The 14,210-nt window shown below is 34.8% G+C and overlaps 1 protein-coding gene and 1 non-coding gene across 4 annotated transcripts in view; one reads left to right on the top strand and one right to left on the bottom strand.

The window, feature by feature from the left end:
* Positions 1-14,210, top strand: part of PRDM5 (PR/SET domain 5) — a 232,686-nt gene that overhangs the window by 102,964 nt on the left and 115,512 nt on the right. For all 3 annotated transcript variants that reach the window (XM_023220054.3, XM_023220053.3, XM_023220055.3), the window contains exons 4-7: positions 2,851-3,025; positions 5,548-5,722; positions 7,513-7,634; positions 12,659-12,738. In XM_023220054.3, coding sequence (XP_023075822.1) covers positions 2,851-3,025; positions 5,548-5,722; positions 7,513-7,634; positions 12,659-12,738 — 552 coding nt within the window. The remainder of the gene's footprint in view (positions 1-2,850; positions 3,026-5,547; positions 5,723-7,512; positions 7,635-12,658; positions 12,739-14,210) is intronic.
* LOC111547944 lies at positions 13,547-13,651 on the bottom strand. Its single transcript, XR_002733274.1, has one exon. It is a non-coding gene; the product is annotated as a U6 spliceosomal RNA (small nuclear RNA).

The following is a 14,210-nucleotide window of genomic DNA, read 5'->3' as shown; positions in this document are numbered from 1 at the left end:
TGTTGCTATAAAGGAATACCTGACACTGGGTAATGTATTAAAAAAATGAGTATTTGGCTCACAGTTCTATAGGCTTGTACTGAAGTATGGTGCCAGTATCTGCTTCTGGTGACGGCTTCAGGCTCCTTCCACTCGTGGTGGAAGGTAAATTGAAACCAATATGTGTTGTGGTCAAAGAGGGGATAAGGAGGGTGCCAGACTCTTTCTAATAATCAGCTCTCTGGGGAGGTAATAGAGGAATAACTCATTTATTACCCTGAGAATGGCACCAAGCCATGTATGAGAGACTTGTCCCCATGACCCAAACACCTCCCGTCAGGCCCCACCTCTAGCATTGGGGATCACATTTCAACATGAGGTTTGTGGGCACAAACACCCAAACTGTAGTAACTCTAGATCCTTCCTGCCAAAGGGCAGGAGATTAGGCCTGGGATGAGCCTCCAGGTGGACAAAATGGCTCCAGAAATTAGGAATGTAGCAGGCCTTGTCAATCTGAGGTGTGCAAGGAGGAGAACACCACCACAAAGAGTTGCAGGATTTGTAGGATGATTAAAAATTAGTGCAGTGTATGCAAGGAAGTGATTTGAGAGGATACTTCTTAATAGTATTGGGGTAGCAAATGAAAGGACAGAGACTGTTGGTCTGCACAGTGATTGGAATTATATGTACAGAGATATCCAGACATCCCCATTAAATAAATAGATTGAAGTAATACCTGTAACTATATTCCTCTTTATATCACATTTTTTGGCAAACAGAGAAAAAGCATGCAGCTGGTCCTGTGGAGCCTGTAATGCTGCCATTACTTTCATGAAATTAAAGTTTTAGCTGGTATATGAACGTTCTCTTTTATTACAGAGCCTCTAAACAGACGTGTCATATCCTATTATTACAGTTTAAGTTAATCGTATCGTGTTTTAAAATTAAAAACTATTATCTTTACTTGGTGCTATCAAAATCATCACAAAATTAATCACTAACATACTAGGATGACGGTTCAATTAACTTTCGTGGATATTGATCAGATAAACACTAAGATTTATTATTACATTCTGAAGTCTTTATTAGGTGAGTGAGTTACCCGTACAGTTAAAAACTCATCTAATAAAGACCTGGAAAATGCTGCTTTTGAGTTAAAGAGACCTCTTGCTTAGTGTCTGCATATTTTTTGCTTGTTTGTTTTTGTTGCACTAAGAGTACCAATTGTATAGAAGTTAATTCAGTGATCTTAACTAGAAATAACCTTTTTAATGTTTTTGGATATATAAAATTTAAAAACTTCCGAGAGTATTCAAATGTTATAGGAATGTCTATAAATTAAGTATAGCTCATGATTAGATTTGCTTCAGTGCTTTGAAATTTTGAATCAAGTCTTCCTTCCATAGTATTGGATGAATATGATCATAATTTCTGTCTCTTCCATGAAATTTTCTAATACATATTGTTTTAAAATTATAAAGTAGTCTATGCTTATTATTCAAAAAAGTCCTCCCAAACTAAAACAATGTTGAATATGGCCCCTCTCCCATCCTCAAAATAGCTGTGTAAACAATTTGATGCGTGTCTTTGCGATTTTTCATGAAGGTTCTAATTGTGTTTACATATATACATAAATATATACATGCATACATTCTCCTTCCTCCCCTCTCTCTTCTTCCTTCCCCTCTCACTTCTTCTCCTTTGTCTTCCTCCTCCTCCTTTTAAACATAAGCGCTATGATATTGCAAAAGGAAAGAAGGCTTTGTTCTGTGCTCTGTGCTTTATTGAATTTCATTCATTGGTGGAGCTTATTTTCTTTGTCCTTTCCTGCCTTTGCCGCTATGAAGGTTCAATAAATTCCGTCTCTGTTTTGCTTTTCTTTATATTCAGCAGCCTCACTAGGAACCCTCCCAGAACAAATCCTTAACTATGTAAAAGAGAGCAATTCTGGGTGCTTTCTCCTGGGGACAGCCCGCTTTACAGCCTCAGTTCTGGCTTCCCTGGTGATTGGCCCAAGGCCCAGCGTGGTTTTTGTATCAGTTGATTCCAAGTGTGAAGTTTCTCTGGAGTTTCCTTGGAAAGAAGGTCCTTTGTAGCATTCCTCTTCTGTGTCTGTTACTGGTCGAAGTTTCCTCTGCATTAGTTATCTATTATTTTGACTATGTCTGATTTCTGTTTTCCAGGACTTTCTAAAATATCTTGATATGTTGATGGTGGACCTTGTTTTCTTTTTTTCTTCTTCTCGTGTCTGTCATTTCAGTGGGATTTAGAAAGACCAAAGAGGTGAGGTACACATGATGGTGCCGTCAACACCTTGAACTTCCCAGATGTCTAGTATTTTTTTCTAAATCAGGACCAGGTTTCAGTAAATTCTTTCAGGGAACGACCTTATTTACACTTCCTCTGGTTTGTGTTTGTGTTAGAACTTGAAAGCCTTTTTTTTTTTTTTTTTTTTTAAGTTTTGTGTTAGTGTTAATAATAACGAAATCCTTGATATCTCATTGCTCTCTGTCTGCATGTGTAAATAACACTGTTGCATGACAACTGCATTTATAGGCCACCACAAAGTGTTGCTTGCATAAGGCCAGTTAGTGATGCAAAATTCACTTTGAGAACTGGACATAATTATCCATATCCCATTTGACATGTATAAATGTCACTACCCTTTTGTCATATGTATTTGTATTTTATTTGCCAGGTAACTGAATATTGCCACCTGCCTTTTTCAGCACCTAGATCAACTAGAAACTTAAAAAAAGTAATAATAACTTTTCATGCACACATAGTACTCTATTAATGTGTCTTAAAATTATTTCTTAATTACTATCAGAAACAAATGAATGGTTCAGCATTTAAAAAAATTTGTTTCAGGAAGGAGAAAACATTTTCTATTTGGCAGTTGAAGATATAGAAACAGACACGGAGCTTCTGATTGGCTACCTGGATAGTGACATGGAGGCTGATGAGGAAGAACAGCAAATTATGACAGTCATCAAAGAAGGGGAAGTTGAAAATTCTAGAAGACAATCAACAGCAGGCAGAAAAGGTATTGCAACTTTAACTGGTGATCTGGGAGAAGAAAAGTTGTAGAAAAAATGTAGTTTAAACTGTGGTTGAATTATAGTTGCCGTGTAATATGGCATTCTCAAATAAAGTTAGTTTTTGTCAAAATTATTCTCAGAGGGTATCTTGTGGTGGGCTCATCTTTCTTACAGCGGGAAAAGTATGTTGGGGGTGGGTGATGGATGTACCCTATAGGACTGCCTAGGCTGTAGGCAGGGCTGTATTGCTGGGGCAGCTCCTGGCTTTCAGTGCTCTCACTGGCACGTTGGGATAATGAGTAATGAGGATTTTTGTAGTCTTGCCCTAGCTCTGCCACTAATCAGTCTTGTAACTTTGGGCAAGTTGCTGACTTTCTGAGACTTACTTTCTCATCTGCATATGGGAAAAGGTGAGTGTGGAAGTGAGGTACACAAGAGAGCTTGCTGGATCCGAAGGGGATTGATTCCTCTTGTTTGGGATCTTTTGGGAACCTACAGCTTCTTGGCACCTCTTTCTGTTCTGATCACAGAAGCCTGGAGGATTGCTAGGTCGCCCTAGTGTCATTCCCAAAAACTTTCAGTGACCGTAGGTCACACCTTGCTCAGTCTATACTGCAGCCACTTGCTTGGTAACTGCCAGGGAATAATCAATTCTTATTGGCCTTGTTTCTATGTTATTGTGTTTTACTCCTAAGGGAAATTTAAGGGATATGTGAATGATGCTGTAGGTATTCACATTTTGTAATAGGCCTCATCTTAATCCTTTCAGGCTGTTATAACAAAATACTTTAGACTAGATACTTGGTAAGCAGCAGAAATTTATTGCTTACATTTCTGGAGCCTAGGAAGTCTGTCAAGGTGCCAGCAGATTTGGTGTCTGGGGAGGGCTCATTTCTAATTAGATAGCACCTTCCAGCTATGTCCTCATGTGACAGAAGGGACAAACAAGCTCTCTTGGGCTTCTTTTACAAGGGCATTAAGCCCATTCATGAGGACAGGGTGCTCATAACCTAATAACCTCCTAAAGGGCCCACCTCTTAATACAATTCCATTGGGGTTTAAGTTTCAACATATGAATTTTGGGGATTTATGAACATTCAGACCATAGCGGGCTGATACTTACTATACAGTACTTTTGCATTTTGTGGAGCAAAGCCACTTCAGAAGTGATACTGGTTTCATTAGTCAAAGTGGTAGTATGCTTTTCCTGTACTTTTTCTGTTCTAACTGCATATTATTGGCTGAGAAAGTGTGAACGTTCTGTCACCATTGCCAACTTATGCTTCTGTTTCTTTATTTTAGTTGAATTATTTAAGGGGAAGATAAGGATAGGCTTATATGCATTATGCTATTTGGAATATCATATTTTGGGTGATGGGAATTATTTCTATATTTTTCTGTGTTTTCTTTGTTTTCATATTTTATTTTTTCTCTGTTGTCCTCAGGGCAAGTTAGTTTGTCCATTATTTTAATTTAAAAATAAGTCGTCTACTTACCTATTACTGCCCTGATTTCTGCTTTAGTTATTAAAGTATGAGTTTTCATTATCTTTGTATAAAGAATCAACAGAAAGTTAAACAGAATCGTATGAACCAAGCACTTGTATTGTGGCTATTTTTATTTTAGAATTCTTAGTTTTATTTAGAAAAGCAAAGAAACAAAACAAAATCAAACTCAGCAAAAGAAACAAAGAAGCTAGCCAAATATCTAACAATGAAGAGTTTGGTTAAATAAATTGTGGTACTTTAAGTTTAAAAAAACACCAACATTTGACTTGAGAAGATGTTAAGTGGGGAAACATATAAAATTGTATATAAAGTATGATCCTAAATTTACCTCTTCTTAGACTGCACATAGAATATGTATGCACTAATGGCAAGTCAGGCTTGCCAGTAATATTATGACAGTTGTCTCTTCATGATGGGATTATTGGTGCTTTTTATTTTCTACATTTTCTGAATCTAATTTTATTTCATAATCAGAAACAAATGTGTTACTTAAATAGCACACTGAGAAATTTGGTCAGACCTGCACCAGTCTATATGGGACTGTGTAGCCTATAACCCACTCTACTAGCTTAATCAGCACTGTTTTTATGAGCTTGGTCTTTTTTCACACGTATATGAGATTCCCCTTGGTAATTCAATATAGTTTGCCTCAGTTGGATTTTTCTCCTTGTGAAGGTAAAAATGAGCTAAAAATGACCAATTTCAGGAATAGCTTTTGTTTTCTAATTTAACATTTTGATATGAAAAGTTAACATTATAGGATGAATTACATAAGGAATTTTACTTTGTATTAATTTGCTGAAAGACAAGTGATTTCGAAAATAATGTATTTCTCTCTAGTAACACTTGCTATTATTTTTTTTGTGGCCAATACTATTAATATTTGTAGTGATAATAAGAATTTACTCATATGGTATCTTTAAGCACAATTAATTAATTAATTTAAAATGAGAGCAAAACTTAGCATTTCTTGGCTCTGAATTTTTGTCTCATGAATATGCTTCCTTGTAAATGTGCAGATCACCTTGGCTGTAAAGAGGACTATGCTTGTCCTCAATGTGAATCGAGTTTTACCAGTGAGGATATTCTTGCTGAGCATCTTCAGACATTGCATCAGAAACCCACAGAGGAGAAAGAATTTAAGTGCAAGAACTGTGGGAAGAAATTCCCAGTTAAGCAGGCTTTGCAAAGACAGTGCGTATATTAAAGAATATCTTTAAAATTATAAACTAACACAGTTTATTCCATTTGGCTTAACTCATAGTTTTTAACCTGTGTGTGTGTGTTTGTGTGCACACGTGCATGTGCATGTTTATGTGTGAGTGAGAGATTAAGCATTTCACATTGGTATTGTCATTAACTCATCTTTTCTTGGTATAGTATGTTGATTTTTGAAATATTCAAATTACGAATTTTAACACATAAACACTGTTTATGGTAATTAATTTTGTCCATTTAATAATTTGCCATTACGTATCAAACTTACTGGTTTAATCTGAAATTCAGATATGCCTAATTTAGTTACTTCTTCGAGGTAACAGACTTTTAGTTGTCTACATTTTGTATTGCTTCTGGAATCTGTTAAAATAAAAGTTTAAGAAATGGGGAGAGTTCAAAGTATAAAGAATTCCTGGACATTTTGGGAAGCACTGTTTATTTGAGAGCAACTTTGGAGGAACAATTTAAAGATGCATAGGTCCCGGATATAACAATATGATGAATTAGATGATCCCACACATAGCTCTGTACCCTTTTTTATTTTAACAATTTATATTAACAACATAAAATTATCTTTATTTAAATATTTTACAGGATCAGAAATTATTAAAAGTGAGAAAGTAGGTACATGCATTTGTAAAGTTTTATTTTTTTTTACTCATTAAAGTTTTTAATTTTAATCAGATAATTGAATTTAAGTAATTTAAAAGCATATTTACATGTTGGATACAACTGTAGACTATCATTTTGTTGAAGCCAATGACTTCCAATACGAAAGTAGTATAAATTGTCCCATCTCATAAACATATGTCTTTTTCTCTTCTCTTATGTGCTGCCATCCTGCCGTTTACTTCCTTTCTCCAACCTTAGCTTCTCATTTTAACAGAATGTCACCTTACTTATGAGCAGGAAATCTTTAACATAGGCTTTAATGTTACATTTTTGTGTTTCATTGAACTAAAATTCTGAAATATGCTACATTTCATACTAAGACTATAAATATTATATGCATCAACTTTTGCTTATAAAAATTGAGATGAAAAATTGTGCTTAAAACTTACTAAATGTTCAGAGTATCAGAACTTTTATAATAGCAGGATACTACATATTTAGAAGTTCTATTGTATATTCTTAAGAAAACAAGCAAGGGCTATATGCTTTTAAATAAATAGATGTTAAGTTTCATTCTAGTTTGCTTTTATTGCGTTTTGTATTATATTTTTATACAAAAGACACCCTGCTGAGCAGGAACTTAGAGTTAAATAAGGTACTACTAAAAATTTAAAAAGGCAGAAGACAGAATGAAAAAAAGGATCACGAACGTGACTTTATTCAGTTAGCATAGTTTCATTTTTGTCTTAGAGTTCCAGTTTTTGTTTTTTTTTTCTTTCTCTTTTTCCTATTTCCCTTTAGTGTTCTTCAGTGCACAGCGAAAAGCAGTCTGAAGGAGTCTTCGCGAAGTTTTCAGTGCTCTGTTTGCAATTCTTCCTTCAGTTCAGCATCGAGGTTTTGTGTCTGAGTTATGAAATGGCTGTTATATAATTGTGGGTCATTTTTTGCATGCACACTTTCATGCTTCTTAGTAATTCAGTTTCACATACCTACAGAATTTAAATGCTTTTCTTCTTACCTGCATAGGTAATGCATGGAATGACCCCAAAACTCTACTAGGGAGCATGTATTACAAAATCTTGCTGATGTTAGAGTTTTGTAGGTATGTCTTCACCATTTCTTCTCCCTGTTCCGCTTTGCTGGTTGTCTTGTAGTTTTGAGCAGCACCAGGAGACTTGCCGGGGGGATGCCAGGTTTGTGTGCAAGGCTGACAGCTGTGGAAAGAGGCTGAAGAGCAAGGATGCCCTGAAAAGACACCAGGAAAATGTCCACACTGGTGAGGAGTCATTGGAGGGTCGTTTCCGAAGGGGCTTCCTTTCCCCAGGCTGCAGCGATCTGTTTTTAATTCTCACTCTTGAGGAGAGAGCTGGCTTTTCCATTGTGTTTCACACAGATGTGGAGCGCTGGCAGTGGAGTTTTTTCTTTCACTGAACACTATTTCTTTCTCAAGTTGAATTCAGCAGCATTTATTCTTTTTTCCATTTCTGAATTAATTGTAACTGTAAGCCTTAGTTAGAGTCTAGTTATGTTTGGGTAGTCAGGTGCATTAAGAATTAATATTTTTAAGTAACAGTTTTAAATGTTTCGGCATATGACATTTCTTTTATAAATTGTTAAAATTTGTAATTATTAAGTGATGTCCTTCTGCCTTATTATTTTTACAGTAAAATCCAACTTGTGAAAATACTTACAGTTCTCCTAAGTTAGAGAAAATTGCTAAGACATTTTGACATTGGAATTGAGTATGTGTGGATTAAGAAAACAAATATTATTTGAATTTCATCTAGTAGCTAGCTAAACAGTAAAACAAATATGAAATTTGACTCTCTTTTATCTGCTTAGCACATGGTATACTGTCAGTAAATATATTTTGGCTTAGGGATTAAATCTCTTGCAGTGAGTTGAACAGATGGCTGTGTTGTCCCAGTTAACTTTTTACTTCTTGTCTTTTTACCTCCGTAGACTTCCTCCTTAAAGGAGGCTGAGATTTATGAAACCCTGTGTGTTCTTCTATTCATATTCTTTGTTCATGTGTTTATTTTTTGCCTTGACTTCTGGGAAGTGGGTAGCTATGTGTCTCTGGATGTTGGGGAAAGTGGATTTCTTTTCTCCCTTCAGTTGTTTATTTTTATATGCAGGAGAAGGTGATAATCTGCACCCAGCATCTGTATCCTATATTTGTTCATTGTCCAAAAAGTATTCACTTTAATAATAATACAGTTATGGAGGCTGGCATGAACAACTGCTAGCTGCAACTTTCCATCATTGGTTTGGGCTGCATATTAAGTGCAGCCTATGGTGAAAGCTTTGTGTGGTGGAAGTAGGGCCTTGTGAAATGCACCTCCAGCTCGGTGCCCGTCACTAGGCTTTTACAGTGTTCTGGTTTCTTTCTTTCCTTTTGAAGAATACATGGCTGACTTAGGGAAGATGACATTTTTTCTGAATTCAGTATACTGGGATATTCCCTATGATTGCAAAAGGCAAGCATAAGTTTTTGATAGACTTGCCTTCATAGTTTTTTGATTTTCAGTGCTGTTCTAGTTAAAATGCTATTCTTAATTTTCTTCATCTATGTCTGCAATAAATTGTAATAGAACTTTCATGTCAGTTTTAAAGTTTAAGTTTGCTGAACTAAGTGAAAAACCAGATGCATACGAAACTCTGGAAACTTGCATTCTTACTGGGCATGTGGTCTTCAGGCTGTGCTATAAGCACAATTTCTTTGGGGCTTCTTGTAGTTGACCGTGCATATTGTAATATTACTAATTCTGGAAATTTATGGTGATTTTGTAGGAAATAATTCATAAAAGGAAATCTCGTTTTATAATTTTTTTTTTTATTTGTTGACCATATAAAGTGTAAAATCTTGCTGTGTTTTAGCTAACGGTTACTATGCCATGTATTTTACTGGGGTTAGTACATGATGTTATTCTCTCATTCATAGTATGTCTCTTGCTTCTCCCCTTTCCTCTATGGGCTACACAGGCATTTGAGGAAAGAATATTGCCTATTGGAGATAGTAAACAAAGAAGCTCTCATATACATGCTTGTAGAATCCTTTATTATAGGAAGACAAGGCACTCAAAGAAAGAGATCTTTGATGGCAAATTTTTTTTGTTAAGGTGATATGAATTGAGGATGATGATTAGAGAGAAGCTGATTTTTTTAATATGGATCACATTTTTCCATAGCAACCGTAACATGTGGTAGGTAGGTTCTCAGACCAGCTCCTAGAAGCATACTTAGCTCAGAGCGTGTTGAAACTTGAGTATTTAAGTGATTATGTATTCAGTACAGTTGTATTAATTTCCTCACATGGCCTACTGATGTAAGTAATGTGTTCCTAAATGTTTTTGAAAGTTTCAATCTGAAAGTCAAATATCAGATTTACCTCAACAGGGAAGTTAAGATAGTATAACATCTAATTAGGGCTTTGCAGGTGTTGTTATCCATGAGCCCAGGGGAGCCGGTAGAGTGATGAGGCTCCTCACAGTTACTTAAGAGGAAAGAGAGAGTGAGGGGGCCAAGCTCCTCATCACTTCCCATCTTTCTCTTTTGCTTAGATTCCATGGTTGCTGACAAAGAGACTTTGCATTTATGGGAGATAACATTTATTTACATTCTCAGATGAATAGTCATACATTTTTCGTGTGTATCTTCTCAGAGGAGCTAGGATTCTTCTAGGGTGAAGTAGAGGAGAAGCCATGAAAAGGAGAGAGAAGATTGAGGAGTGGAGATGAGGGTTTTATGTATTCCCCTTGATACCTGGCAGCAGAGCTGTGTCAGGAGTGCAGGGGTAAAGTGCAAGTGGTGGGTGGAGAAATCTGTTTCCTTCTCTCCTCTCTCCTTCTCGGACCCACCCAATGGGAAGGAGTAGGGCCTAGTATCAAAGAGCAGTTGCTATGAGGGCTAGGACAGGGCAATAAAGATTGTTGGTGGAAGATGGACCATCCTAATGAGTAGGAGCTGGAAAACAGGGAATATTCTTTCTGAATGGTGACTCTCCTAATGCTGTTTAGGAAATTGATGACCAAATATATGCTATCAGATATTCATTTTGCCTGGGAGAATTTTCTCCTTTAGTAGCCGTGTTACTTTTCAATCACTAAGAAGCATTTTCTTGGCTGTCATAGCCTACTAAAAGCAACACGTTAAATGGAATAAGCATCTTGAATAATAAGACAAAAATTACTATTTGCCATTTAAAAGTATATTTCTCTTTCATAAATGCAGTCCTATAAAAAAAGAAATCATTTCATAATATTGAGTTTACTTGTTTTAGATTTGCTTCAAAATATAGAGAAGTAGGGGAGTGGATGGGGTTGAGGTTGGGGCAGAAATGGTCATGGTGAGTTATTGCTCGGGCCAGTGATGGATAGATGGTGATTCATTATACTATATGCTTACTTTTTGTATATTTGAAATCAACCAATTAAAAGTTGAAAACACATTTTATGGTTATTCATTGTGGTGCATTTGATATTCTTATTATATCACATTTAATAATGTTTGATTGCCTCTTCATTTCTATAACAACTGTGAAATTTGAAATATGAAATGAGCTACTATAAACATAATCACTACATAAGAAGACAGAATTAGGCTTTGAGTAATAGTATGAATTGCCAATATATTGTTTTATTGTACTTTATTTCTTAACATTAATTTGAAAAGCATATACTTAAATATTTTATAGGACCCTAGTGCTGGAAAGAATAGTCTATAAATTCTATCTTAAAAACTCAGCTGATTAAATAAAATATTATGTTGAAATATAGAAGAATTAACACAATTTATGAATTAATAAATTTAGTTTTTTCTTTTACAAACATTTGATTAATTTTAATTTTGATTTGAATTCCTTGTGGATATATCATTTTCTGTTTTACTAATATACAGTATCAGTACATGGAAAAGTGAAAGACCAGTTTTATATATGTAGAAAATGGTATATGAAACTATGAAGATGTCTCAAATTTAAAAAGAAAGCTTTTATGCAGAATGGGAGAGCGTATTTGCGAACTACCCATCTGACAAGTGATTAATAAACAGAATATATAAGGTGCTCAAACAACTCAATAGGAAAAAATCAAATAATCTAATTAAAAATGGACAAAAGATCTGAATAGACATTTTTCAAAAGAAGACATACAGATGGCCTACAGGTATATGAAAAAATGTTCAACAAAATTAATCATCAGAAAAAAATGTAAATCAAAACTATAGTGAGATATCATCTCACCTAGTTAAAATAGCTTTTATCCAAAAGACAGTCAATAACGAATGCTGGAGAGGATGTGGAGCAAGGGGAATGCTTGTACGCTGTTGGTGGGAATGCAAATTAGTACAGCCTCTGTGGACAATGGTGTGGTGGTTACTCAGAAGACTGAAGATAGAGCTAGCAATTCCACTGCTAGATATATACCCCAATGAAAGGAAATCAGTATATCAAAGAGATATCTGCACTCCCATGTTTATTGCAGCACTATTCACAGTAGCCAAGATTTGGAATCAACCTAAGTGTCCATCAATGAGAGAATGGGTAAAGGTAATTTTCTTAAGTGAAGTAAGCCAGACACAGCTGCACAAATTTCACATGTGCTAACTTATATATGGAAGCTAAAATTAAAACTATTAAACTCATGAAGATAGAGAATAGAATGATGGTTAGCAGAGAAGGGGTGAATAAAATGGGGATAGTTAATAGGTGTAAAAATATAGTTAGAATAAATACAATACATTATTTGATAGCACAACAGGGTGACTATAGTCAACATAACGTATTGTATATTTAAAAATAAAAGAACAGAATATATTGTATATTTAAAAATAAAAGAATTAAAAAAAAAACAGAAGGGATGTTTCTAACACAAAGAAATGATAGATGCTTGAGACAATGTATACCCCAATTACCCTGATGTAATTATTACACATTGCATGCCTATATTGAAACATCACATGTACCCTAAAAATACATATAACTATCATGTACCCATAATAATAAAAATTATGAAAAGGTATATAAACTCCTGCATTTTCTTGGGAGCTTGAGTCTTTATTCTGAAGGCTCCCCCGTATACATGTTAAGTAAATTTGTATGTCTTTTCTCTACTTAAAAAATAATTAAAAAGAAGATTTAAAATATAACTTACTCTTTAAGTTTAATGGATATATCTACAACACTGAATAGTTTAGAATTATAAATTATGAAGATGAACTTACATATCACCTCAAAACACTATTTGTTGTTCCTCTTAATAGTCTCATTTAAATCATGATGGTATTTTATTTCTATTTTAGGAGATCCTAAGAAAAAGCTTGTATGTTCAGTGTGCAATAAAAAGTGTTCTTCAGCATCAAGCCTACAGGAACATAGAAAGGTCAGTAAGATAAAGATTCATCACAGTTTAATATCTATCTTTAACAATTTTAATGTTTTATAGTAAGTATAAAAGTTAACAAGTTATTATTTTGATGTGAAAAGATAATCTGAAAAATCAATGGCAATTATTAACTCTAACAACATTAGCAACTGTTTAATAGAATATATAATAAAATAGAATTAAAATGTAGTTTTAATTTTTGCTTTTGCCATGACAAGGTCCAATATATGCATACCATATTTTATTATTATAACAAAAATGTAAATGATTATTCTTAATTTCACATATTGTTTCTTTTAGCATAGCTATGAGCATAAGATATTTTCTTTTAGTTTTTACAAAAGGGAAGGAGATGGTACTTGTGAAAATAAAATTTTACTTTTGTTATGGTTTGTAAAATGAATTTTTATCTCTGTTTATATATAGATGTATTACAAAGTAATTTGACAGGACTTAAAATTTATATGATTTTTAATCCAGTAGCTCCAACCATGTGCTGTGGATTTAACTTATAACATGTGAGGTAGCTAAATTATTGTGTTGGTATGTCTAAGGTTGTATCTTGTATGTTTAGTGATTTTGATCCTTAAGGAGAAATAATAGGACAAGCACCAGAGCAGGAATCAGGGTAGTGGGTTTCTTTTTCTGTCACCAACCTTCCATGTAACATTAGGCCTTTCTTCTCCCATTTGTAAAACGGGACACTGAATTCATCAGTATTTTCTTGTTTGTTTGTTCTCTATGTACCATGAAACTACTTTCCTTTGGTTTTCAGTTTTCAAGTGGCAGTCTTATTAGGTTGTTTAGAGATATGGAATGCTTTATGAATTTGTGTGTCCTCCTTGTGCAGAGGCCATGCTAATCTTCTTTGTTACATTCCAATTTCAATGCTGCTAAAATGGGCACTGAGACTGCTTTTAAAAGAAGTTTTGCACAGAATGCCAATCCAGAGGGCCCTTTTATAGGTCTTTTTTCCTCCTTCCCCATCACCCTTATGGCTTCTGAAGCAGAACCCTTATGGCTGAAGCAGTTCATCTTTTGAAGAGACAAAACAATTAAGTCTGCTGGAATAGATATCTTCTAAGCATCCTCTTTTATAATTCTATGATTTATTTTTCTGAGCCATTTAAATCTTAGAGGTTGAAATTTAAGCTATTTTACCAAACAGAGCAATGGTTCCCAACCTTCTTGGTACTAGGGACCACCTTCCTGGAAGACAAGTTTTCCAAGGACCAGGGGGTGGGGAGAGGTGGTTTTAGGATGATTCAAGCACATTACATTTATTGAGTACTTTATTTCTATTATTATTACATTATAATGTTTAATGAAATAATTATACAACTCAGCATAATATAGAATCAGTGAGAGCCCTGAGTCTGTTCTCTTGTGACTAGATGGTCTGGGGGTGATGGGAGATGGTGACAGATCATCAGGCATCAGAAACGCCTATGTGATGGTAATGGAATACA

The sequence above is a fragment of the Piliocolobus tephrosceles genome, chromosome 3, assembly GCF_002776525.5.
Source record: "Piliocolobus tephrosceles isolate RC106 chromosome 3, ASM277652v3, whole genome shotgun sequence".
In the NCBI taxonomy this organism is placed as follows: Eukaryota; Metazoa; Chordata; class Mammalia; order Primates; family Cercopithecidae; genus Piliocolobus; species Piliocolobus tephrosceles.
The sequence above is the reverse complement of the archived record's forward strand: the minus strand, read 5'-3'. Positions and strand labels throughout refer to the sequence as shown.